General features: G+C 42.1%; 1 protein-coding gene across 2 annotated transcripts in view; it reads left to right on the top strand.

Moving 5' to 3' along the window:
- FRS2 (fibroblast growth factor receptor substrate 2) overlaps positions 1-25,197 on the top strand; it is a 78,034-nt gene extending 52,837 nt beyond the window's left edge. For both annotated transcript variants that reach the window (XM_073555507.1, XM_073555506.1), the window contains 6 exons: positions 11,365-11,465; positions 12,410-12,501; positions 12,955-13,141; positions 16,324-16,479; positions 20,990-21,153; positions 22,798-25,197. In XM_073555507.1, the coding sequence (XP_073411608.1) occupies positions 12,436-12,501; positions 12,955-13,141; positions 16,324-16,479; positions 20,990-21,153; positions 22,798-23,754 (1,530 nt within the window). In that variant the 5' untranslated portion in view covers positions 11,365-11,465; positions 12,410-12,435 and the 3' untranslated portion in view covers positions 23,755-25,197. The remainder of the gene's footprint in view (positions 1-11,364; positions 11,466-12,409; positions 12,502-12,954; positions 13,142-16,323; positions 16,480-20,989; positions 21,154-22,797) is intronic.
- The last annotated feature ends 338 nt before the right edge of the window (positions 25,198-25,535 follow it).

Below are 25,535 nucleotides of genomic sequence, written 5' to 3' on the forward strand. Positions count from 1 at the left end.
TCCTGCCATTTAGTGAAAAATATCAGCTGGTTCAACTGATGGCCTATAAAAAGGTGACTCATTACAAAAGTGGTACACAATCCCATCCCATGATGGGTAAAACCAGTGAGCCGTCTCAAGACCTTCACAACCTTATTGTTGTAAAACATCCTGATGGCACTGGTTACAGAATAATTTCTAAGTTACTGAAGGTTTCAGTGAACATGTTCTGGAAGTGGAAAGAACATCATTTCACCATAAACTGTCCATGACCACGTGCTCCCCACAAGATTTTAGACAGAGGAGTGAAATAAGTATCAGGAGAGTTGTCAAGGACTATCTGTGGAGAGCTGCAGAAAGACCTGGAATCAGCAGGTACTATTGTTTAAAAGAAAACAATAAGTAATGCACTCAACCTCCATGTCCTGTATGCACACTCGCCGCTTAAGACTCCATTGCTGAACAGAAAGCATGTGATTATAATCAACACCTACAGATAAATCCACTATAGGAAGAATACAATTGAATGAATTTCAAATAAAACCTTGTCATATCATGTTATAGACTGCATGCATAGACTAATAATAATAATTTTATTTCTATAGTGCCAGCATATTCCGCAGCACTTTACATTATAGAGGGGACTTGTACAGACAATAGACATTACAGCATACCAATAGACACATAGATCAAAACAGATACCAAGAGGAATGAGGGCCCTGCTCGTAAGCTTACAATCTATAAGGAAAAAGGGGAGACACGAAAGGTGGATGGTAACAATTGCTTTTATTGTTCAGACCAGCCATAGTGTAAGAATCGGGTGTTCCTGTGATGCTGCATGAACCAGTTAACAATCTAAATAGGTAACAGTACAGACACAGTGGGCTATTAATTGCATAAAGCATGTGAGAACATGATGTGAGGAACCTGGTTATCATAAAAATTTTGAATGGGCCACACAGGGATATTTAGGTTAATTAATTGAGGCGGTAGGCCAGTCTGAACAAATGCTTTTTTAGGGCACACTTAAAACTGTGGGGATTAATCGTATTCACCTGGGTAGTGCATTCCAAAGAATTGGCGCAGCACAAAAAAGTTTTGGAGATGGGAGTGGGAGGTTCTGATTGAGGATGTTAACCTCAGGTCATTAGCAGAGAGGAGGGCACGGGTAGGGTGGTAGGCTGATACGTGGGAGGAGATGTAGGGTGCTGCTGAGTCATGGAGTGCTTTGTGGGTGAGGGTAATAAGTTTTACACTGAATTCTGAAGTGGATGGGTAACCAGTGTAAGGACTGGCACAAGGTAGAGGAATATGATTCTGGCTACAGCATTCAAGACAGATTGGAGAGGAGAGAGTTTGGTAAGAGGGAGATCGATTTGTAGAGAGTTACAATAGTCCAAGCGAGAATGAATAATAAGAGAAACAGTAAGTTATTGCAGAGTCGAAAGTAAGGCTGGAGTCACACACAATGACTCACCAGCGATCCTGACAACGATATCAATGTGTCAGGATCGCTGGTGAATCGCTATGTGATCGCTGGTGAGCTGTCAAGCAGACAGTGCCCGGCGTCGCTGTGCACGTTAGTAACCAGCGCGCTGATGCTGGAAGCGATCTGCTGGTAACTAATGTACACATTGGGTATCCAAGGGACGTGCGTCCCTAGATACCCGATGTGCGTTAGTTATCAGCTCCCTGCATCAGCGCGCTGGTAACTAACATACACATCGGGTATCTAAGGGACGCACGTCCCTTGGATACCCAATGTGTACATTAGACATTAGTTACCAGCAGATCGCTGGTCTCCCGCCTGTCACATGCAGCGATGCGTGGTGGCCAGCGGGAGACCAGCAACCAAAAAAAGTCCTGGCCTTTCCTGCAGCAATCAGCGATACCGGCAGGGGGGCGGTTGCTGGTCAGTGTCACACACAGCGATCTCGCTGGTGAGATCGTTGTTGTGTCACAAGAATTGTGACTCAGCAGCGATCTCGCTAGCGTTATCGCTATGTGTGACGGGGCCTTAAGAAAAGGTCGAATTCTAGAAATGTTTTTGGGGTGCAGATAACAAGAGCGAGCAAGTAATTGGATGTGGGGGGATGAATGTAAGCTCGGAATCAAGTATGACCCCAAGACAGTGGGCATGTTGCTGGGAAGTAATGGTGGAACCACACACAGAAATGGCATTGTCGGGCAAAGGTAGGTTAGTAGAGGGCGGACATGATGTTGGAGACAGCGTTAAGACAATCACTTGTGTTTTCCAAAAAGTCAGGCGTGATATCAGGAGAAGTGTATTATTGGGTGTCATCAGCATAGAGATGGTACTGGAACTCAAATCTACTGAATGCTTGATTGATGGGGCAGTATACAAAGAGAAGAGGAGGGGGCCTAGAACCGATCCTTGAGGAACACCAACAGTAAGGGGAAGATGAGGAGGAGGAGCCAGCAAAAGATGGTGAAGGAGCTGTCAGAGAGATAGGAGGAGAGCCAGGAGAGAACAGTGTGATCAAGATGATGTTTAAGATTCATATCAGTGAGGAGGACAGACCAGTGTTTAGATAGATTTTTCATAGGAACCCAGTTAATATTGTTAGTAGTGATAAATCGGGGTTTCAAATCAGACATTGCTTGGAATTACGTTGACCTGCCAGAAGTAATGCCTGTCTAAATGTCTGTCCGAATGTAGTGCTCTCATAAATCATTTTCTAATGTTCCTCTGATTTATATCTTCTATTTTCAAATCTAAGGGTACGATCATTTGCTTGCTGAAGAAAGGTATGGTTGTTGGAAGAGATCCTTCTAGCTCTCAGAAATTGGCTAATAGAAATGAACGCTTCACTTTTGGGAGATGTGAGAAGGTAGCATGTAGTAAGGCGTTTGTCGCTCTAGCCTTAAGGAAAAGATCTGTACAAATTGATTTCGTAATCATCACATCAGGAAAGTCTATATGTGATTGACTATATTTCTAAGTAATTTTATGTTGTGATCATTGACATTAGGATGATTAAGAAAATCGTCCAGCAGCTTTGTGCAACCCTGCCAGATGAAAAGTACCTCATGTAAATAACAAGACCACAATATTACAATATTACGGCGTTGTGACCCGGTGTGCTAAGGAGACCCTCTCTCTCTCATAGCCCCAGGAATAAATTAGCACACGAGGACCCATAAGTCTCCCCATAACTGTGCCCCGGAGCTGTAGGAAAGGGCGATAAGCAAACACATTTTGTGCTTACACATAACTTTTTTGCAACAGGGACAAGATTTTTCAAGAAATATTTTGCTGCTTGTACAGATGGGTTCATAAAGACCCCCAATACCCTAGATCAGAGGTCTCAAACACGAGGGCCGCATGCGGCCCCCGCATCTGCGGCCTGCGGTGCACCACGTCTCACTCCCTGAGGCAGGTGGAAGGGCGATGGCTGTTCTGTGTGCGCACACTGCACAGGACCTGGGATGAGGTCACAGGAGAGGGAGAAGTCAGGGGTCACATGATCAGGGGCCTCAGTGTATGCAGGACGCTGCTGTCTGTGCTGGTTATGGTGCTGGATGAAGGTAAGGTTATGTGTGGGGTCAGGAGGGCTTTACAGGGTGGATGTAGCAGAGCCGTGTGTGTACGGGGTGTACGGAGCGGAGCCGTGTGTGTACGGAGCGGAGCCGTGTGTGTACGGAGCGGAGCCGTGTGTGTACGGAGCCGTGTGTGTACGGAGCCGTGTGTGTACGGAGCCGTGTGTGTACGGAGCCGTGTGTGTACGGAGCCGCGTGTGTACGAGGTGTACGGAGAGGAGCCGCGTGTGTACGAGGTGTACGGAGAGGAGCCGCGTGTGTACGAGGTGTACGGAGAGGAGCCGCGTGTGTACGAGGTGTACGGAGAGGAGCCGCGTGTGTACGAGGTGTACGGAGAGGAGCCGCGTGTGTACGAGGTGTACGGAGAGGAGCCGCGTGTGTACGAGGTGTACGGAGAGGAGCCGCGTGTGTACGAGGTGTACGGAGAGGAGCCGCGTGTGTACGAGGTGTACGGAGAGGAGCCGCGTGTGTACGGAGCGGAGCCGTGTGTGTACGAGGTGTACGGAGAGGAGCCGTGTGTGTACGAGGTGTACGGAGAGGAGCCGTGTGTGTACGAGGTGTACGGAGAGGAGCCGTGTGTGTACGGAGAGGAGCCGTGTGTGTACGAGGTGTACGGAGAGGAGCCGTGTGTGTACGAGGTGTACGGAGAGGAGCCGTGTGTGTACAGAGCGGAGCCGTGTGTGTACGAGGTGTACGGAGAGGAGCCGCGTGTGTACGAGGTGTACGGAGAGGAGCCGCGTGTGTACGGAGCGGAGCCGTGTGTGTACGAGGTGTACGGAGAGGAGCCGTGTGTGTACGAGGTGTACGGAGAGGAGCCGTGTGTGTACGAGGTGTACGGAGAGGAGCCGTGTGTGTACGAGGTGTACGAGGTGAGCGGAGCCGTGTGTGTACGAGGTGTACGGAGAGGAGCCGTGTGTGTACGAGGTGTACGGAGAGGAGCCGTGTGTGTACAGAGCGGAGCCGCGTGTGTACGAGGTGTATTAAGTTTGAAAGGAATGCGGCCCGCCTGCTCAATTTTTTTTTTTTTTTTTTATGTGTGGCCCATTCACTCTGCCGAGTTTGAGACTCCTGCCCTAGATGATGGGCCTACCAGGTGGGGTAAGGGGGTCCTTGTGAACTTGCAGTAAAAGATAGAAAATGGGAACAACTGGGTGTTTTGGAACAAGAGCTTCACTCATTTTAATGGAGATAACTGATTTGTCAATCCCTTCATCCAATTTATTAATGAGTTCCATATTTAAGTTCTGTACGGGATTAGTAGGTCGTCTTTTATAGCATTGAGGGACACCCAAATGTCTAAATGCCCGTTTTGTACATCTATGTTAGCCAAAGTACAATGTTACCTCCTTTGTCTGCCTGTTTGATGACAATATCTTTTAGATTTTATAATTCTTGAATGGTCTATCGTTGTCGGCATGTTAGGTTATTAGGCTGTGTGCCCACGTTGCGTTTTTTAAGCGTTTTTCCACGGCGCTTTTAGACGTGCGTTTCTGCCATGGTAAAGCTTAAGAAAAGTATCCAATTTAATCATAGTGGAATCCGCACATATTGTGCTAATGTTGTGATTTTTCCGCAGCGGAAACGCTTAGCAGAAAAAAAACGCAGCATGCTCATTAATTTTGCGGAAACGCGTGCGTTTCCGCTTACATACAATTGTATTGTGAAAACGCATGCTAAAACGCTTAACAAAAGCGTCAAAAGCGCTTCATAAAACACATGCATTTTCCCGGGAAGAGAGTGTGCGTTTCTGCCCAGGAATATTCTGCTTCAGAAACGCTACGTGGGCGCACAGCCTCATAAGCGATCCTGCCTGTAATATGGGCGAGCTCATACTTAACCAACAACAAATATTTCAACTTGAGGACAGGCGGACAAGGGAGGAAAAACCTGTGAACGCCAATACAGATGTACAGGCTGAAGAGGGGATAGGGCTTGTTGAAATATTGATCTCTTCATGTTTTCCAGCCAGTTATCGCTGAGAGCCCACATTTTGGCCTTAGTGGTTCTTAAAACTCAATTTATGGGCAAATAATTCAAGATCCTTTACCACAGTAAAATTTTCAAACCTCTCAACTGGTGAGAATGATGAACCCCTAGCTAAAACGTCACTTTGCCATGAGGTGAGAATGTGGTCTGATAAACTAATACTGAGATCCTCTTCCTGAGGAGCCTGTGTGTCTTCTGTCTAGTACTTCATCTTTCTATAGATGTCTATATTGTAACCTGGACGTCATCATGAGAGTTTGTTAGTCTCTGCCACCATTCCCTCCCTTCTCCTTTAAGTACCTATGCTGTGTGGTAAAGGCTTCTTGGCAGGAACCTGACATTGGCACAGAGAAAACAATTATATCTGGTGTGGGTGTGTGAAAGCTTTTATTAGTGTCAGAAGGTGCAGTAGTAAGGAAAATATACCTGCGCTGTATCCAGGGCTGTGCGACAGGCAGCATGGGCTGTGCACACTGTCTGCTACATAAGAATATTTTTTTTCTGTAGTATCCAAAAGAAAAATGGGTCATATTCATGTGCATATTCAAGCGCCAGCCCATGTACCTCCAGAATAAAGGACCACTAAAGATCTGTGTATGTGCTCCCCCCCCATATCATGTGCTGTAGAGGTAGCATTGTTACCCCAGGCACAGCAGATATGACTAGGAAATGACTGATTTTTTTTTTTAACTACTTGATTGAGGAAGAAATCTCAAGGACTGGCGTACATCGGTAATACTGTAACCATAAAAATAGCTGTTCTCTAGAGCCTTGTGCTGTTTAGGAACTGTGAATAAATGGTGAAGTGCGCTTGCTCCGCGCTGTGATTTCAGACCTCTGTGCAGTGTCTTGGCGGCTCTGAAGACACTGAACAGAGAGGGGTTGGTACGGCCTTGCTGCGCTGAATGAGGCCTGACAGTTCTTTTCTTGTGCTTGCAGGAGCAGTTCTTTTCCCTCATGCACAAGAGCTGTGTGGTCGTCTTTGTGCGGTGGGTGGTCAGAAAACACGGCTTGTAAACGCATGAATTGGCCCAATCATTGTGGGAGTGTGCGCTGAGTGAATGTAATGTGCAGCTCGGGACATTTAGGTGTGATAATGACAAAAGGGCATACACTTTTCTGCAGCCGAGCTCTAGGAAATGGTTGCAGTTTTCTTTGGCACAAAACTGTTTTTCTCTTATCAGAATTAGTCTTGTTATCACTATTATATAATGAAAATGGTCAGAATTATGGTTTATAACTAATCAAGGATTACACTTCCTAATGCTTTATGTCTAACCACCATTTGCATAGAACGTCTGGCAAGTTTTTATTTATAAAAGACAAAGGTTGAAACTTAGACTGGCTCTGATTATAGGGTTGTTTTGGCAGTTAGTCTTGTGGTATGATATCCCATGTTTCCATGCTGTATAAAGCAGACCAAAATCAAGGACTTCTACATGGATGGCATTTCTTTTCCTGAGGCTAGGTCATCAAAATCCCATTGGCGCAGAGCAGCAGTACCTTTAAACAGCCACTACAGGGTACAAAGCTGGAGAAAACATGGCCCAATACGGTGTACGTCAGGCCACTAATCGGTCTGACTGCTGGGTGTTGAATACCCGCCGATCTGATATTGATTACTTATCCTCCAGGACAATTTTTTTTTAATTCCTGTACATATATCTCTTAAGTAAAAATAAATACATGTATAAATATCTATTTTTAATGCAGTTTTTATTATGTGTACATGCCCAGATAGCATATTGTCTGAATAGTGGTTTTACTTTGATTTAAAGGGGTTGCCAGGTACAAGGAAGTTATTACCTATCTGCTGGATATGATAGGGGGAGGTTTTATCCTCATTAGAATGGAGTGGCAATACACACTTGTGACCTCCTGTTCCATTCCTTCCCTATGGGTCTTCATTTGTCCTTTTTAGGCAGCCCTTTAGGGAATGGGCGGAACAGCAGTCAGGCGTCCAGCTTGCCTTGCCATTTTGTAACCGGTGTAACAGTTCCCTGTCTTGTTCTCAATTTACCACTCGGCGACACCCTCCGATCATCGTGTGGATAGGCAATAGCTTTTTTTCTCGTGACAACCCCTGTAATTGTGTAATGCTAGGTACAGCTTTAATGAAGAGTACAGGGTCAAACCTTGTAGTGGATTCTCTGCAACAATATGGTCCCCAAGCTACACGACACTGGCTGCAGTATCAGATGGCTTTCTCACATTGATCCTAAATACCTATTTTACACAAATTGTTTTTATTTTTAAGGAAAGATTCTGTCCTGAAAATGTTGAGCATCTGAGCTAAAATCACAATTTTTTTTGTCCCACCCTTCCGTTAGGGGTTTTGCATAGAAAAGTGAGTAAAATCTTAAGCATTTGTTCTCTTGTTCAGTTATCAGCGTAGCATTGGCTTCACTCTCCGCATTTCTCTTGTCTCAGGCTAGTGGGCTTATTACGAATGTCGCTGTCCCCTCTCCTTTCTCTTGTAGGACAAGGCTGGCTCCTTCATTCTTCTTGCAGGGCAAGGCTGGCTCCTTCATTCTTTGGAGAAGTGCGATCTGTCTTTGATGTGAACCTTCTGTCCCTCTCACTCCACCCTGCACAAATGTTGCTTGAGGTTTGACATAAGTAGTGTGGGAGTTAAAGAGAAAGACCTTTCCCACTTTAAAAAGAGAGGGAGAAATTTCCGTTGCCAGGGAACCTCTTAAACAGATTCTGTCCATATAAAAAGCTATGCGTTGCCAGGGTTACTTGAGCTGTTGGGGGGAAATGTCGGGTGGGCTCTTGGAATATAAGGTACAGAAGATGTGTAATCCGTTCATTGATGGGCTGTGTATTACAACATTTAATATCTTGACACACGTCGCGGGCATCATATTTTTTGCTTTATTTAATTCTTCTGGAAAGTATTATTTTGCATTACCCAGCTCAGAAGAATGCACTCATGGCATATGTAGTGGACTCGTTCTTTCTAGCTACTTGTTTGATATCCTGACGATCTAGCAAGCCCAACACATTAGTCTATATGGTCATCAGTGATGGTCTTAAAGAGAATCTGTCACCAGATTTTAGCTATCCCATGTGATAGCAGCATAATGTAGGGGCAGAGAAACTGATTCCAGGGATGTATGACTTTACTGACCTGCTTGCTGTTATTTTGATAAAATTACTGTTTCATATGCTGCAGATCTAGCTGTTATCTGAATGTTGAGCTCAGTATAACCCCGCCTCCCAGATCACTGATTGGCAGTTCCTGCCCTTAGTGTACGCAGTTAGCTGCCAATCCCTGGTGGGAGCGGGGTTATAGAGAGCTAATTAATATGCTTGACTAACTGGCAGCAGATTTACTAGTTAGTCCCCTAATGATCTACTGCTTATATTGCAGCGATTTTATGAAAACTGCAGCAAGCAGCCCAGTAAGTGCCATCGCTAGAATCAGGGTGGTCTCTGTTTCTACATTATTCTTCTCCGATTAGGTGGCAAAAACCTGGTGACAGATTCCCTGTATTTACACTAAACTTAAAGGAGCCCACACACATTAGATGAGTCTTTGGAGCATGCGTGTGTATGGAAAGAAGATGTCCATAAGTCAGTCCATGCGCCCGTTAACTTTTGTACATAAGCAGTCTTCCAAAAATCTGTGTACTGTGAGATATTTGGCTTGTGTCAGGATACAAATCTAGGTACAGTTGTCTGGAAACATTTACTGACCTATTAATTGTACATTATGTTTAAACACCGTGCGAGCGCACCATAAATGTTCAAAGGGAGGTTATCTGCATCGGTGCAAGGTGCAGCCTTGTTATGGTCAGATGGTTCAGCGCTTCTTCCCACCTACTTGATTGACAGCTCCTACTCTGTCCCGCTTTCTTGATTGACACCTATGGTTTTTCAGGAGTGAAAGGAAGTCAGAGGTAAATGTAAGGCAAGGAGCTCCAAACTGTTTGGTCACACCGAGGGTGCACCGAGCTCCTGTGCTTGGTTTGATCACTTTTGTGTTGGCGGACTCCCTTTTAAAGCTACATTAACAGATTTATTTAACTCATATAGCACTATTGATTTCCACAGAGAATACAGACCTCTTCATTGCAGTCCTCGGGGCTCACAGTATTAATTCAGTATGTCTTTAAAGTGTGCACTGAAACCCTGCAAACATGGAGAGGACCTAACCTATGCAAGAAGTTTGTATCGTTGGTGGTATTTTAATCCCGGACCCTGGCACTTCAAGGTTACCGTGCTAACCACTGAGCCACCGTGCTGGGCTGGCATATCTGTCTTATGTTCTTCGCATCTATGCAATGCAAAACGTTTTTCTCTCCAGTGTCATCTGTATTGCTTCTGTAACACATCCGGCTTGTTTGTTTTTTTTTTTGTTTTTTTTCTCATCCACTTTTACAAACTGAAAAGGTAGACTGTCTGAACTTTTATCTACCGTTATGGATCAAGGGATGCCACTTGGATATAATTCTGAAGTACAAAGCAATGTCTTCTACGTTTCATCAGTTTTCTATGCAATCCCATAGACTTTAATGGCGAGTCTGATCTGCGAAACAGATGATAATAGGACGTGTGCTGAGGCTCGCGGACCCGAGACAGATCTGATTTTAACATCAATGTGTATTATTGATCAGTGAATCTCTACGGCTCAGTTATGGGCTAAAAAAGTTATTTATGTCCGTCGCACAAAAACTGCATATTAGAAAGGCATATTCTGGTTGTTTTCTTTTCTTTTTTTAAATTGAAAAACCGCTTCAGTTTCAGTACAAAGCATATTCCAGTGGATCCATATGGGTATGGTTTATAGCCCATAGAAGTCTTCCTTTGCATAATTTTAGAATGGGTTCTATTTTCAGGCTTTTTTTTATCTGTATTTCTGCAACATTGTAAAAAAAAAATATTTATTAAAAATGAAGCAAATGTCAATAAAAAAATGGACAGCTCTTCATAATATAGAACAAATATAGTAAAAACAAATTGTGCATTGTATGTCATTATTTTATCCTGTGAATGAGGGTTATCTTGTTGTTTTTTTGTTTTTTTTTATTTCTTCTGACATGCTGGCACTGGGTTAGTGGTAGTCGTATGTACAGTATATAAAAAATCTCTACAAATCTAATTTTATGTCACTGCATGTGATATGTCACCAAAGTATATGTTATATGATATTCTGTATCTTGGTAGTAAATGGACTGAAAAGCAGATTTTCATTGCAACCTGATTGTTACAGCTAGGTTAGCGTCTGCTTGTATATATGTGGATGTCGCCATACTTGCCCACGTTCACTGTCTGATCTGCAAGTGTTGTGCAATATCTCTGTAAGCCGAGTGAACAGACAAACCAGTGTGTGTCTCTAGGCTGTGTCCCAGGGAATGTTTACTCATGTGTAGGTGGATGAATATTTTCTTGCTGAGTGATTTCATGCATAGGACTACCAGGTTTCATTTTGATTTAATTTATTTGTTAATCCATACTTTTTTTTCCCTTTTTTTTTTTTCCTGTTACATTTTTCCCTCTTCGTCATAAAGGCCCATTTTTGTGACGATGACATTTATTTCTTTATCTAAACCAAATATCTTCCACCTGTAAGAGATGCTGCTACTAGAAAACAAAAATCTGTGAAATGATTCTTCTGGAGGCCTGGGCTGCACATAGGGTTTGTGAGAACTTGAAGAGCCTGGGAATTTGTGTGTGGGTTGGCAGGGAGATGGCGGGGAAGTGACATGCAGGAGATATTTGGAACATGCCAAATGCTAGAATGCTTCCTTGGATCAGGTTTAATGTGAAGCATGTTGCCAGTGCGAGGTCTGCAAAGCACTGAATTACTTATGTTTTCTCTTTTTTTTTAAGGTTAAAAGCTGCTTAAGAAGTTCCTACGGTATGCTATCATGGTACGAGATTGACGTCCTAATGCTGCATCTGAGGCTAGGGAGATTAATGGCCAGAGCTATGTAAGTTGCTTGTGATTAGTAAATAATTGCTTGCTAATCTTGTTTTTTTTGGAAGCAATTTAGAAAATTTTTCTTATAAACTAACTATGTCTTAATTTGCATATATTTATGAGATTGTAATTGGATTTGTACAGTGCTTAGCAGATATTTTCTCGTAACGCACTTGCCGGGGCATATTAAGGGCTTTGGCCTCGTACAAAGAGTTGCCAAGAAATCTAGCAAGGGCGGTGACTTCTCTCTATAACGTGACACACAACTCACTGCAGCAGCGTATACCGGCCGTAGTCACGGGAATCGCTCTATGACCCTTAGTCGGGATCTGTCACCCCATTTTAGCCTTATCAGCTGCCGGCACTGCCATCAGGGGCTTATCTACAGCATTCTGTAATGCTGTAGATAAGCCCCCGATGAAACCTGAAAGATAAAAGAAGAGTTAGAGTAAACTCACCCCGACGTTCAGTCCAGTCCGATGGGTGTCGCCGTCCCGTCGGGCGCCTCCCATCTTCATACGATGATGTCCTCCTCCTTGCTTCTCCCTCGGCTCGTGCACAGTCGTACTTTCTCTGCCCTGTTGAGGGCAGAGCAGAGTACTGCAGTGCGCAGGCATCGGGACCTCTCTGACCTTTCCCGGCGGGAGGGTTTGGACATACTGTAAGTCCGCTCACTGAATACAGGAAAAACCGCTATGTGACCCCAGCCTAGTTTAGTCGCTGCTATTGGCCTTCCATTGTTCAATTTCTTAATATTGTATTTATATATGTCCCGCTGTTTGATAGAGCACATCGGCTGCTACAGTGTTTTCGAGCTGTTTATAATATCAGTGTAAAGCTAGAATATACATCTGGTTTAATCTCTGCCACTGTCAAATTTTTCTGTGTTATCTTATCACACGAGTGTAAAATAAATGCATGATCTGTAATAATTTCTTACTACCTTCTTTCTAGCGATCTCATGGTCTTCTAAAGAAGCAATGGGTAGCTGTTGTAGCTGTCCAGATAAAGAAACTTTCCCAGATAACCACCAAAACAGGTTTAAGGTAAGTGTTTTCTACGACCCAATGATTGTACATCACTTGGAGGGAGGTGGTAAACTTCTGACATGTCAGAAACACACAAAATTGATGTTATCACCATTACTTTTACCAAAGGAATGAAACTGACAATGTAAAAAAGCCACAAACCATGGTGCACTGTATGTCGTGTGCTTATTTAATGTGGAGTCTGGAGTAAAACTGCAGCCACTAAATACCATGAATAACAGGGCGCTTTTTAGAAAAATGTTGCTTGTGAAAGAAGCCTTGAGGCTGTATTGGTCGCGGAGCGGTTATTCAGCAGGGGAACATTGACCAGGCACGTTAAGGACACTACCTTGGTGAATGCCTAAGTGGTACAATGCATGCTTGGCCATGCCAGATGGCCCTAGGCAGTGTTTGACATGTAGTGAATGAAGGCAGGGCTCATGCTTCCTTGTTGCTTCTTGGTTCCCACAGGTTATTAATGTGGATGATGATGGTAATGAGCTGGGCACTGGAGTAATGGAGCTAACAGAAAATGAGCTCATCTTGTATACACGGAAGCGAGATTCTGTTAAATGGCCATACCTCTGCCTGCGCCGATATGGATACGATTCCAATCTTTTCTCTTTTGAAAGTGGCCGAAGATGTCAGACTGGACAAGGTTTGTAAAAGGCTCAGTTATTTTTCCAATCTTTATGAACTTTCTGCTTTAAATCCTTAATTATGTCAGTTCTTTTACAATGCGGTGTATTTCAGGACTGTCTAGGTTAAGGTGTAAACAAATAAGACTGCTCTTTTTGTTTTGTAAATTAAAATATCTATTCTTCATCCCGTACATTCATACGGATGTGCACTGTTTAAAGGGAACCTAATGGCTTATTCATGCTGCCCAATCTGCAGACAGTATGTATCGGATGCTGGCTGTATGATCTCAGCCAGGTATGTGTGACAAGCATACTTTAAAAGCTGCTGGAGACCGCTCTGTGAACTAGTCAGACAGGTGGGTCCCCGACGGCTTCTCCCCGCCCGCTGCCAGTGACTGACAGGTCTCAGGTAATACGTGCATGTAGGCAGAGACCCTGTGACTCCAGGGCAGTTGTCAGGGGAGATGCCGCCAAGAATCCGCCTGTCCAACTAGTCTACACCGCAGTTCCCTTCTAGGATTTCTCTCATTATATGACATGTGAAATACTGCAACATATGGAATATGAAGAAAAGTACTGAGGTTTAATTAATGCTCTGCATTAAAGTCAAGGTCACTGCTATCCCACAAAACATGATTGGTAACATGAATGTTAATTTTGACTTAATGCTTGCGAAAGGAAGAGCAATCCATTGCTGGGACCTCATATGGTTTTCTCTGCTGGTACTGGTAAGTTGGACTCCCTCTGCTGTCCAAAGAGGGAATCTACATCAATATCAATGCCTCCTTTGTACCTTCTGTCTTTTCCTCTGCCATCATTCCTAGAGGCCTGTACAAAGGGGGCAGTTGCTTTTTTTACCCTCTGTTGGAAGATTCAAAAAAGAAAATGTGTGTATATATATATATATATATATATATATATATATATATATATATATATATATATATATATACTGTGCAAAAGTTTTAAGCAGGTGTAGAAAAAATGCTACAAAGTAAGCATGCTTTCAATAATATAAATGTTGATAGTTTATTTTTATCACTTAACAAAATGTAAAGTGAATGAGCAAAAAGATGAATCCAAATCACATCAATATTTGGTGTGACAACCCTTTGCCTTCAAAACAGCATTAAAATATCAAGTCTTCTAAGTACCCTTTCACATAATGTTTAAAGGAATTCGACATGAAGGTTGTTCCAAACTTCAACGTGAACCACTCATCTTCTGTGGATGTAGGGTTATGCAAATCATTTTGTCCATGTAATCCCAGACAAATGTGATGTTTAGATAAATGTCCTGTGGGGGCTATAGCAATGGTTCGAGGACTCCTTGATCTTCAAGATAGTTCTTAGTGACATTGGCTCCAAATTTATTATGCAGCAGGACAATAACCCCATACAGCCAACCTCCATGATGGTGTATTGCATAAGGGATCTACCTGTATTTCTCAGCATTAAGGACACAATTAATCATGACCAAATCCCCAACTTCACATGCTGAAATGCAGCCTCAAACTTGCAAGGAACAAATATGAACCTAGCACTCAACTTAAAGGTATTTGTAAGGCGGTTTATTGTAGTACACGAAAAAAGACGTTTCGGTCAATGTGACCTTCTTCAGTTACGTGTGGTATATAGATTGTGTAGAGCTTATAGGCATCTATCAGAAAGGACGATGGTGCTTTAGGCATTGAGGAGAATGATCTCTCTAAGGTAATGAGCTTGTCAGTATATAGGAGAGGGGCAACCATGCCTCCAGATGCGGTGTCCACCGCATCGTCCTTTCTGATAGATGCCTATAAGCTCTACACTATATACCACACGTAACTGAAGAAGGTCACATTGACCGAAACGTCTTTTTTCGTGTACTACAATAAACCGCCTTACAAATACCTTTAAGTTGAGTGCTAGGTTCATATTTGTGGCTTTAACGGTTTGGGAACCTAACCTTAGCACCATCTTGAGTTGTGCTCACGGTGTTCTTTCTTTTCAAACTTGCAAGGAACCTCCACCAAGCTTCACTGTTGCCTGCATATATTCAGTATTATACCACTCTTCAGCCCTTTGCCATACTGCCTTTACAGCCAGATATTTCACATTTTGGCTCTTCAGTCCAGAGCACCTGTTGACATTTTTCTGCACCCCAGTTTCTTGCCTGGTCTCATTTTCATGTTCAAGGTATGACTTTTTGGCCTGCAAGTTTTCCATAATCACTTCTGGCCAGACATCTCCGAATTATAGATAAAGGTAGCTGGGCCCCCCGTGGTTACTGCCACTTCTGAGCTGATGGCACTGCTGCATAGTTTCCAATTTTAAAGTAAAGTAAGCATGATGTGTCTTTCAATACTTCACAGTTTCTTTGGCCGACCACAGCATGTATGGTCCACAATGTTGTCCATTTCTTGGTGCTTATTTAAAAGAAGTTGAACAGCACATCTAGAAACCCCAGTCTGCTTTTTTATCTTTACCTGAGAGTGACATTGCAGTATAACTACCTTGTATCTTGTTGATGTGCTCAGTCTTGCCATGGTGTCTGACTTGTGGCATGAAACTGTCTTCCATAACCTCACCTCTGTAGCAGAATGTGGCTGTTCCTCACCCAGTTTAAGCCTCCTACGCAGCTGTTTGTCAATGACTGTTTCAAGCTAAATATGAATATGATGATTATTATCACCTATTTGGTATAATGGATTACTCATACACTTGATTATAATCCTACAAAATCCCTGACTTTGTGTAAGTGTACCTAGGAGAATTGATGCTGTTTTGAAAGCAGAGAGTGGTCGCACCAAATACTGATAGGATATAGGGTTCTCTTTTGTTCATTCACTTTGCATTTTAGTGGATAAAAAAAACTATTAACTTTCTATTTTTTATAACATTCTCACTTTGCAGCATTTTTTCCCACTTGTGCCTAAAACTTTTGCACAGTAGTGTATATACAATATGTATTTATTTTTATGCTGATTTGACTGCCATAACTAAATTGCTACTGCTCTTCAGTCTTCATATGACCCCAATTCTCCAAGTAGTTTTTGTATCCTCATGTATTGGACAATCTGTACCTTGTGTTAGTGCCTTCCTGATGCGGATTAGTGGTTTTGTTTTTCCTCTTGTGACATAAGACGAACAGTAGTTGTGAATAATCCACAACACTTTATGAATTTTGTGTTTAATGATTGAGTTGTTTTATTTTAAAGGAATTTTTGCTTTTAAATGTGCTCGGGCTGAAGAACTGTTCAATATGTTGCAAGAAATCATGCAAAATAATAGTATAAGTGTGGTGGAGGAACCAGTGGTTGAAAGAAATCCTCAAACAGATCTGGACGTGCCAAGAACCCCACGCACTCCAACAAGTAGGTTTTCTTCCTTCAGTGTTTTGATTGAACGCAATCCTGGGCATTTTTCCTTAAATGGAATGTGTCATCAGAAAATGACCACTTGTTTAAATCAGGTTTTTTTAACCTTTAAATAGTGCAGTAGCGACCATTAGATACCAAGCGAGTTTTTAGTCATATTTCCACAATTATGGAAGGTAGGTAACCATCCGATTCGGGAGCTTGCTAGATCGGGCGCCCCACTCGCCTCAGCGAGATACAGTATTGACTACAAGTGCAACTAACTGAAGGTTAAGGCGAAAATTAGAAACCTTTCTATTATGACACTGGCCTCTGGGTCTATTCTTTCTACGAGACTCCTCAGGATTCTCAATATATTCACAGACAGGATTGCTTACATACGTATTAGATAGCGGTCAGCCGAACGATCATTCTGATAGCAATTTTCCTGACATCACCCAGAGGTGACGCCATGCTTGGCTGAGCACTCCTCTGTTCTCTGTGAGAGAGCAGTTGCTTATGTAGCGGGGGGGAGAACAGGAGGATTGGTTATTGGAAAGCCTTCTCTCCACCAACATCATATGTTGGGGAAAGATTTGGGAGGTCCCTATACATATTAGTCCGTTGGCTTATCCTACTGTTATTGGCAGGTCCGGCCAACTTTAGTCTAATCTTCATGCAGAACGTTGCAGTGGCCGTTAACACCTCTATACACAGGTCGTGCCACAGAATCCATCATTCACCGTAAATTATGTCACAACTCTCCTGCACCTTCTCCCTTCACAATGACCATTGCACATGCTCATTAGACACTTCAATAGAAAAGTTAGTCTATATCTGCTTATGTACATGTGCATTTTCTGGAATAACAAGAAGATTGAGTCTAGAATAGCCCAAATTGCCAGTATGAAAATTGCAAGATTTCAACTTTTTTGTTAACAGATTGTAATGTGAAAAATAAAAACCCTTTTTTAAATCAGGTTTTTGTGTTACATATATTTTTTATAAATATTTTGCCACTTTTTTTCTCCTTCGAATCATGATCTTGTAATTTTTACACTGGCCACTAGGGTTTGTTTTGTTTTAGACTTCTGCAAGACTTCATATTATCACAGGCAAGATTACAATGAATGATGACACCTCTGTACGCAGCTGATAACACAGCATCCACCAATCACAATAGGAGATATCACAACAGATTCTACTCCACCTCCCTCCACAATGTCCTTTATACAGGATCAGTAGATAGAGGTCAAGGTCTGACAGTTGTGGCTAATGTACATGAAGATTTCCTGAAACACAAAGTATGAGTCTAAAAAAAGCCCTTTGGCCAGTGTGAAGATTGCAAAATTTCAATTTTTATTTTTTCTTAAATACAGTTTGTGATCTGGTTAAAAAATGTAGCACAAAAGTATGATTTAACCCCTTTCCTACATTAGACGTACTATTCCGTCCATGTGACCTGGGACCTAAAGGGCCCGTCACACTAAGCGATATCGCTAGCAATATAGCTATAACGTCACTGGTTTTGTGACGTAGCAGCGATATTGCTAGCGATATCGCTGTGTGTGATACTTACCTCCGACCGGCTCCCCCGCTGGTTATCGCTGATCGCGTTAGAACGGCCTGGGCCGTTTCTCGTCGTCAGCTTCCTGCTGTGGCGACGAGCGACGCGTGGGCGCGGGCGGACGTCTTCATCGCCTCGTCTGGTGAGATCTGCCTGTTTGGCAGCTCACTAGCAACCCCTTAGCGATGCACCAGCGATTCTGACCGGGTCGTATCGTTGTCGGGATCGCTGGTGCATCGCTAAGTGTGACAGTACCTTAAGTCCCAAGGACGGAATAGTACGTCTAGCGCGATCAGCTGCGCTCACGGAGGGGGGAGCGCAGCTGATCGTGGCCGGGTGTCAGCTGATTATCACAGCTGACAGCCTGACACCCGACACTGTGTCAGGGGCAGTCACGGACCGCCCCAACACGTTAACCCCTGGCACACTACGATCAAACACGATCGCAGTGTACCGGGGGATTAGGGAAGCATCGGCAGGGAGGGGGCTCCCTCCGTGCTTCCCTGAGACCCCCGCAGCAGCGCAATGTGCGGCACTGCTGCGTGGGCCTCCTTCCCTACAGGTCCCCGGATCCAATATGGCGGCGGGGGCTTGCAGGGAGCCGGCTTCCTCATGCCTGCAAAGCGCCGGCATGAGGAAGCCTCCAGCACTGCCTGTGACAGATCAGCGATCTGTCACATGACAGTGATGTCCCCCCTAGGACCATGTAATAAAGTAAAAAAAAAAAAAAAAAAAGTGTAAAAATAATTTAGAAAAAAATCGCTAAATAAATTTTAAAAAAAATATTCCCTAATAAATTCATCTTTTGAAAATAAAAAAAACAATAAAATTAGACATATTTGGTATCGCTGTCTTTAACGACCCGCCCTATAAAACTGTCCCACTAGTTAACCCCTTTATTGAACCTCTTAAAAAATAAAAATAAAAAACGAAGCAAAAAATAAAGCTTTATCATACCGCCGAACAAAAAGTGCAATAGCACGCGATCAAAAAGATTGATATAAATATCCATGGTACCGCTGAAAATGTCATCTTGTCCCACAAAAAAAGAGCCGCCACACAGCGTCATCAGCAAAGTAATATAAAAGTTATAGCTCGCAGAAGCGATTCAAAAATAATTTTTTTAGATAAAATTGTTTTCATTGCATAAAAGCGCCAAAACATAAAAAAACGACATAAATGAGGTATCGTTGTAATCGTACTGACCCGAAGAATAAAAGCGCTTTATCAATTTTACCACACGAGGAACGGTGTAAACGCACCCCCCAAAAGAAATTCATGAAACGCTGGTTTTTGTTCATTCTGCGTCGCAAAAATCGGAATAAAAAGCGATAAAAAAAAAATATCACGTGCCCGAAAATGGTACCAATAAAAACGTCAACTCGTCCCGCAAAAAATAAGACCTCACATGACTCGGTGGGTCAAAATATGGAAAAATTATAGCTCTCAAAATGTGGTGATGCATAAACTATTTTTACAATAGAAAGTGTCTTTTAGCGTGTGACAGCTGCCAATCATAAAAACCCGCTATAAATAGTAAATCAAACCCCCCTTTATCACCCCCTTAGTTATGGAAGAATAATAAAATTAAAAAAATGTATTTATTTCCATTTTCCCATTAGGCTTAGGGCTAGGATTAGGGTTAGGGCTAGAGGTGTGTTGGGGTTAGGGTTGGAGTTAGAATTGGGGGGTTTCCACTGTTTTGGCACATCAGGGGCTCTCCAAACGCGACATGGCGTTTGATCTCAATTCCAGCCAAAAAAGTCAAATGGCGCTGCTTCCCTTCCGAGCTCTGCCATGCGCCCAAATAGTGGTTTACCCCCACATATGGGGTATCAGCGTACTCAGGACAAATTGCACAAAAACTTTTGGGGTCCTGTTACTCTTGGGAAAATAAAAATTGGGGGTGAAAAGATCATTTTTGTGGAAAAAAAGATTTTTTTAATTGTACGGCTGTACGTTATAAACTTCTGTGAAGCCCTTGGGAGTTAAAGTGCTCACCACACAACTAGATAAGTTCCTTGGGGTGTCTAGTTTCCAAAATGGGGTCACTTGTGGGGGGTTTCGCAAGTTATATGAATGAAATTTTACCTCTAACATGAAGTACAATATGTCACGAGAAAACAGTGTCAGAATCACCGGGATCCATGGAAGCGTTCCTCATAAAGGGACAGTGGTCAGAATTGTAAAAATTGGCCCGGTCATGAACATGCAAACCACCCTTGGGAGTAAAGGTGTTAAGCAGAAGGTCATTCTATGATGAGGGCTTCTCTTTAACATAAACAGTAGTAAATCTCTCAGTGGTTTAAAAAAAAAAAAAAAAAAAAAAAACCTTTTTCAAATTTTGGTAGTGCTATCACAATTCTTTTGCCCTATCATGGCATAATTGGTTAACTATAAAGATGAGCTCTACAAAAATACTTGATGCCATTTTATATTACTTGGTTTCCCAGTGATTTCAATAGATGCCAAGTAACAATTTGCTAATAACTTTTGTTTAAAATAAGCACCTTTTCTCCAATATCTCAGTGTATAGATTGAAAGAGAAACTGTCCGGTTGGGTAACGCTACTAACCTGCAGATATAAGACTGTAGACATGCCCCGGCACTTCGACAGCAGGCTCATCAGTGCATCAATCACTGCAGAGCTGTCCATGTTGTGGCGTGCTTACAGCGTCCGCAAACCGAGTGGTGAAAGAAGGCACGCCTGCATGACTGAAAGCCGACTGATCCCTGGTGACGAACTTTCAGTATAGTGGCTGGGCATCTTCATAATATTAATCTACAGAATAACCCTATATCTATAGGGTAATGGCATTATCTGACATGACATGTTCTCTTTAAGAGTATAATTTTGTTTTTGTTGAGATTCAATGCATATCTGTTAAACTTTATACAGTTTTCCATTTTCCCAGATGCGTGTTGTGATTCTTCCTCTAATAGTATTTCTCCCTCTTTCAGCCCCTGGCTTTAGTGCTTCAAGTGTACCCAATGGATATCCACGGTACCCATCCTTTGGTGATGCATCTTCCCATCCTTCTAGTCGACACCCATCAGTGGGTAGCACACGCCTTCCTTCTGTAGGAGAGGAGTCTACCCATCCTCTGCTTGTTCCTGAAGACCACGTAAGAGAATCCACACTATGCTTATATTTGTATATTTCAGAATCATTGTAATGCGCATTTCATGTCCCTCCTTTTTGATGTAGGCTCTGACGCTGAGCCCACATCTTTCTTGGCACATGTCAGCAGTTTTGAACAGCTGACATGTGCCCCTAACAGCTGCTGGTGGAATCTTGATCCACCTGTGGCTGTTAACCCGTTAAATGCTGCTGTTAATCTCTGACATTTAATGTGATCGCGCCGGAGACCCGTCACTAATCCTCCCCATCAGTGACCCAGTCACGTGATCATGGGTCACCGATGGGTTGGCATGACAACTAGGGGTCTCCAGCAGACCTTTATGGTTGTCATAGCCAGATTGCTATGAGCGCCGCCCGGTGAGCATTTCTGCAACACACAGGCAGCGATCTGATCATCGCCTGTGTGTAGCAGAGGCGATCAGGTTATTGCAGATTCTGGTCTCCCATGGAGACTATTGAAGCAAGTGAAAAGTTAAAAAAAATTTTTTTAAATATAAATTATATATAAAAATTCGAATCAACCCCCAATCAAAATAAAACAATTAAAAAAAAAAACAAAAACACAAATATACACACATTTGGTATTGCCGCATTCAGAATTGTCCGATCTATCAAGCTCTAAAAAGAATCCAATCTGTAAATGGCATAGGTAGAAAAAAAGTAAAAACGCCAGAATTATGTTTTTGTGGTCGCCGAAACATTGCATTAAAATGCAATAATGGGAGATCAATAGATCGTATACCAAAGTGGTATCATTAAAAACGTCAGCTCGACCTGCAAAAAATAAGCCGTCACCCAGCCCCAGATCACAAAAAATGGAGAGACTACAGGTCTCTGAATATTACGCAATTTTTCTTTTCAATAAATTTTGGATTTTTTTTCCCCATTTAAATAACAATCTATACATGTTTTGATATCTTCAAACTTTTAATGACCTGGAGAATCATAATGGCAGGTCAGTTTTAGCATTTGGTGAACACGGTAAAAAAAAAATAAAAATCTAAAACCATTGTGGAATTGCAATTTTTTTTACAATTTCACCTCACTTGGAATTTTTTTTTTCCCATTTTCCAGTACGACATGGTAAAACCAATGGTGCCGTTCAAAAGTACAACTTGTTCCACAAAATACAAGCCCTCACATGGCCATATTGATGAAAAATAAAAAAGTTATGACTCTGGAAAGAAGTGGAGCGAAAAAGAAATGCAAAAACGAAAAAGGGCTGCGTCGTGAAGGGGTTAAGCTTGAAATCCTTCAAGTACAATCACATATTCCAGGATCCTTCTCTAAGTCTCAACTGAAAGTCACACTAGACCATTCTGAATTATGAAGCAGATGTTTGTATTGGCGTGTAATTCTGTACCCAGAGTCCAGTTTGGTCACCTCCAGCGCAGACAAATCCATTCCTAATTTTGAGATCACAGTTATAATATTTCTCATGTCAGGTTACAAAAAAATCTACTTGTATTGAAATGCAAGTTTTGTTGCAGATTTAATCCACATAAGAAATAAAATCCACTATTGCGCAAGAAATCTGTGACAAATGGCGGCTGTGCCAAATCTGTACTGCATTGTGATGTGAGCACTTTCTTTTATTCTTTAAATACCTATCTTTTCAATATTTTAGGTGCACACATATGTCAACACAACTGGTGTACAGGAGGAACCAAGGCCCAGCGCTCCAGCACCACTTGAGCAACAGCTTTCCACTGCAGAAGCAAGCGCAGTCCGAGCCGATACCATTTCCATTCCTGACGGAGACTCGCATGTTGTCATAGAGCCAGAAGGTGTGAAGTTTGTCTTAGGACCAACTCCTGTTCAAAGACAGTTGATGGAAAAAAAGAAATTGGAGAAACTTGAGGAGCAACAAAGTGATGAAAAGGGTGTCAGCAGTAGCTGTCCTAATAGCACAGAGTGGGACACTGGTTATGACAGTGATGAACGCCGAGATACACCTTCCAGCAATAAAATGGTATATGAAAATGTTAATGGTTTGTCAATTCCTCCATCTGGGTCAAGAAGAGGACGCGTTCCACCACCTATCTCCACAGACGTACAAAACATCAACAACTCTGCCCAGAGGAGGACAGCATTAATAAACTATGAAAATTTACCATCTCTCCCTCCTGTTTGGGAAGCCCGAAAGCCCAGTAAGGAGGAGGATGACCCCTTAGGACCAAAGACCCCATCTCTTAATGGTTTTCATAATACTCTAGACCCAATGCATAACTATGTGAACACCGAGAATGTGACTGTTCCCCTAAGTGCTCACAAAGTTGAGTTTTCGAGGCGTCGGGACTGCACACCAACTGTTTTTAATTTTGATATAAGACGCCCAAGTTTAGAACACAGGCAGCTTAATTATATACAGGTTGATTTAGAAGGTGGTAGTGATTCTGACAATGCTCAGACACCTAAGACCCCAACCACTCCACTCCCTCAAACTCCTACCAGACGCACAGAGCTGTACGCTGTCATAGACATTGAAAGGACTGCTGCTATGTCTAACCTGCAGAAAGCACTGCCACGCGACGATGGTACGTCTAGAAAGACTAGGCACAACAGTACTGATCTACCCATGTGAGCCTCAAGTCATTTGCACCTTTGTTTTGCATATTTCTGTTAAAAAAAAAAAACAAGAAAAATGCAGAAAGCAAGTTATCACATCTTAAACACTAACACTTTTTAATGTTTTTTTTTTCCATGTGCTTTTGTGTAAAGGGAAATGATGTAGAGCAGGTACTCCTCAAATAATGATCACTCTACAGTAGTTGTAGGTACTGTATAGTAGCGGAGCTGTATTACCTCTTATTTAATTGGTTTGCAGTGACATGCCAGTTTTACTTTTATGGACATACTACATATTTGCTGACATTTTTGCATCTAGACTGTTGCCATTTGAAGCTAGAGAGTTTTATTTTTGGGATGATATTTACAGTACGAATGTGTGAAGTTATATACGAGTATGTATTTTTATACTAACTTTTTATGATTCCAATATTTGCCAAATTTTTTGTCGCACCAGCATTTTGAAATTAAAGACTTTTGGTACGACAGTTATGACTGTGTTAAAAGTGTGCTGGATTACAGCCTTACAACATGCTTACACCCACACTGGCATGTTGCATTTTGCACATTAAGCACTATTCAGGCTATATTTTTCCCATAACAGCCCCCTGCATTTTACTTTCCACTGCAGGTGATCGGTTGTAAATGGAAGATAGTCCTGTGCGTGGGGTTTGGTGTTTTAAGTTACAATATGTCAGGGTTGCATTTATTTAATGCAGACATATATATAAATATATATATATATATATATACATTTGTATAAAGGCCAAAAACTATTTCCCTTTTTATCACATTGTATGATATTGTAAGATTATTGTATGTTCCTAATTTGCATTATAAATTCAATTTTTCATACTTAAAAGTATATAAATAGTAACTTTGTATAAAGGTAGTATAGACTGTTTTCGTTTTTGTTTTTTTTTTATAAAAAATTTAAGTAGATGTGCATTGCCAAACTTTTCATGCAGTTTTTTTTTTTTTACATGATACCTTAGATATATATCTGCACTAAACATTCCATGAAACTGTCTTGAACTGTGACCCCTTCTAATGCTTGGAAGTGTGTAGCATGGTAATGGCCAGCCTGTGTTCCAGCTTCTCTTACTGACGTGCACCTGTCCCATGACACTAAGCCATCTCCTCGCTGGAAGGTTGGCCTCCCTCTGGCATAACACAGTGCAAAGCCACATGCTGCTGTTCTCTTCTTTATTTTTATTGCACTGAAGGGTTCAAGCAAAGTGATACTATGCAGAAAACATCATTTCTAAGTAAAACTGTGCTCCATTCTCAACTCTAGTTTTTAATTTACATTTTGGTGTGCACCAGGTACTGTGTCAAGTACTGATATTGCTTATCAGACGTTCATTAAAATATATATTTTTTTGATATTGACAGCATTGTCACTTCATTGGTTCCAACATCATTTTGTAGCATGGCAATAAAATACTGATTACACACAGCTTGCCTGTCACTTTCATTCATTGGAAAACCGAAAATGTTCACATTTTAAAGAAAAGGTTTATAATAATGTATTCGCGTACATACAACTTTGGTATACCAGCACAGTTTAGACATGCTGGCATTGCTTTTTTTTATACTAGGTGATTTATTAAAATGTCCATGCTTATCAAAAACTGTCCATTGATGTCTTTTATGTTCAGTGGTGCCCAGAGAATTATCTTCAAGTGGTTTGGGGCTTTCCATGGTGATGGCCTTGAACACATAGAAGGATCTACAATCAACAAATGGTCAGTTTCCTCATATATATGATAAAACCATACTTATCATCACTTCCAC

The sequence above is a fragment of the Dendrobates tinctorius genome, unplaced genomic scaffold, assembly GCF_039654945.1.
Source record: "Dendrobates tinctorius isolate UK_male_01 unplaced genomic scaffold, ASM3965494v1 ptg000224l, whole genome shotgun sequence".
NCBI classification, from domain to species: Eukaryota; Metazoa; Chordata; class Amphibia; order Anura; family Dendrobatidae; genus Dendrobates; species Dendrobates tinctorius.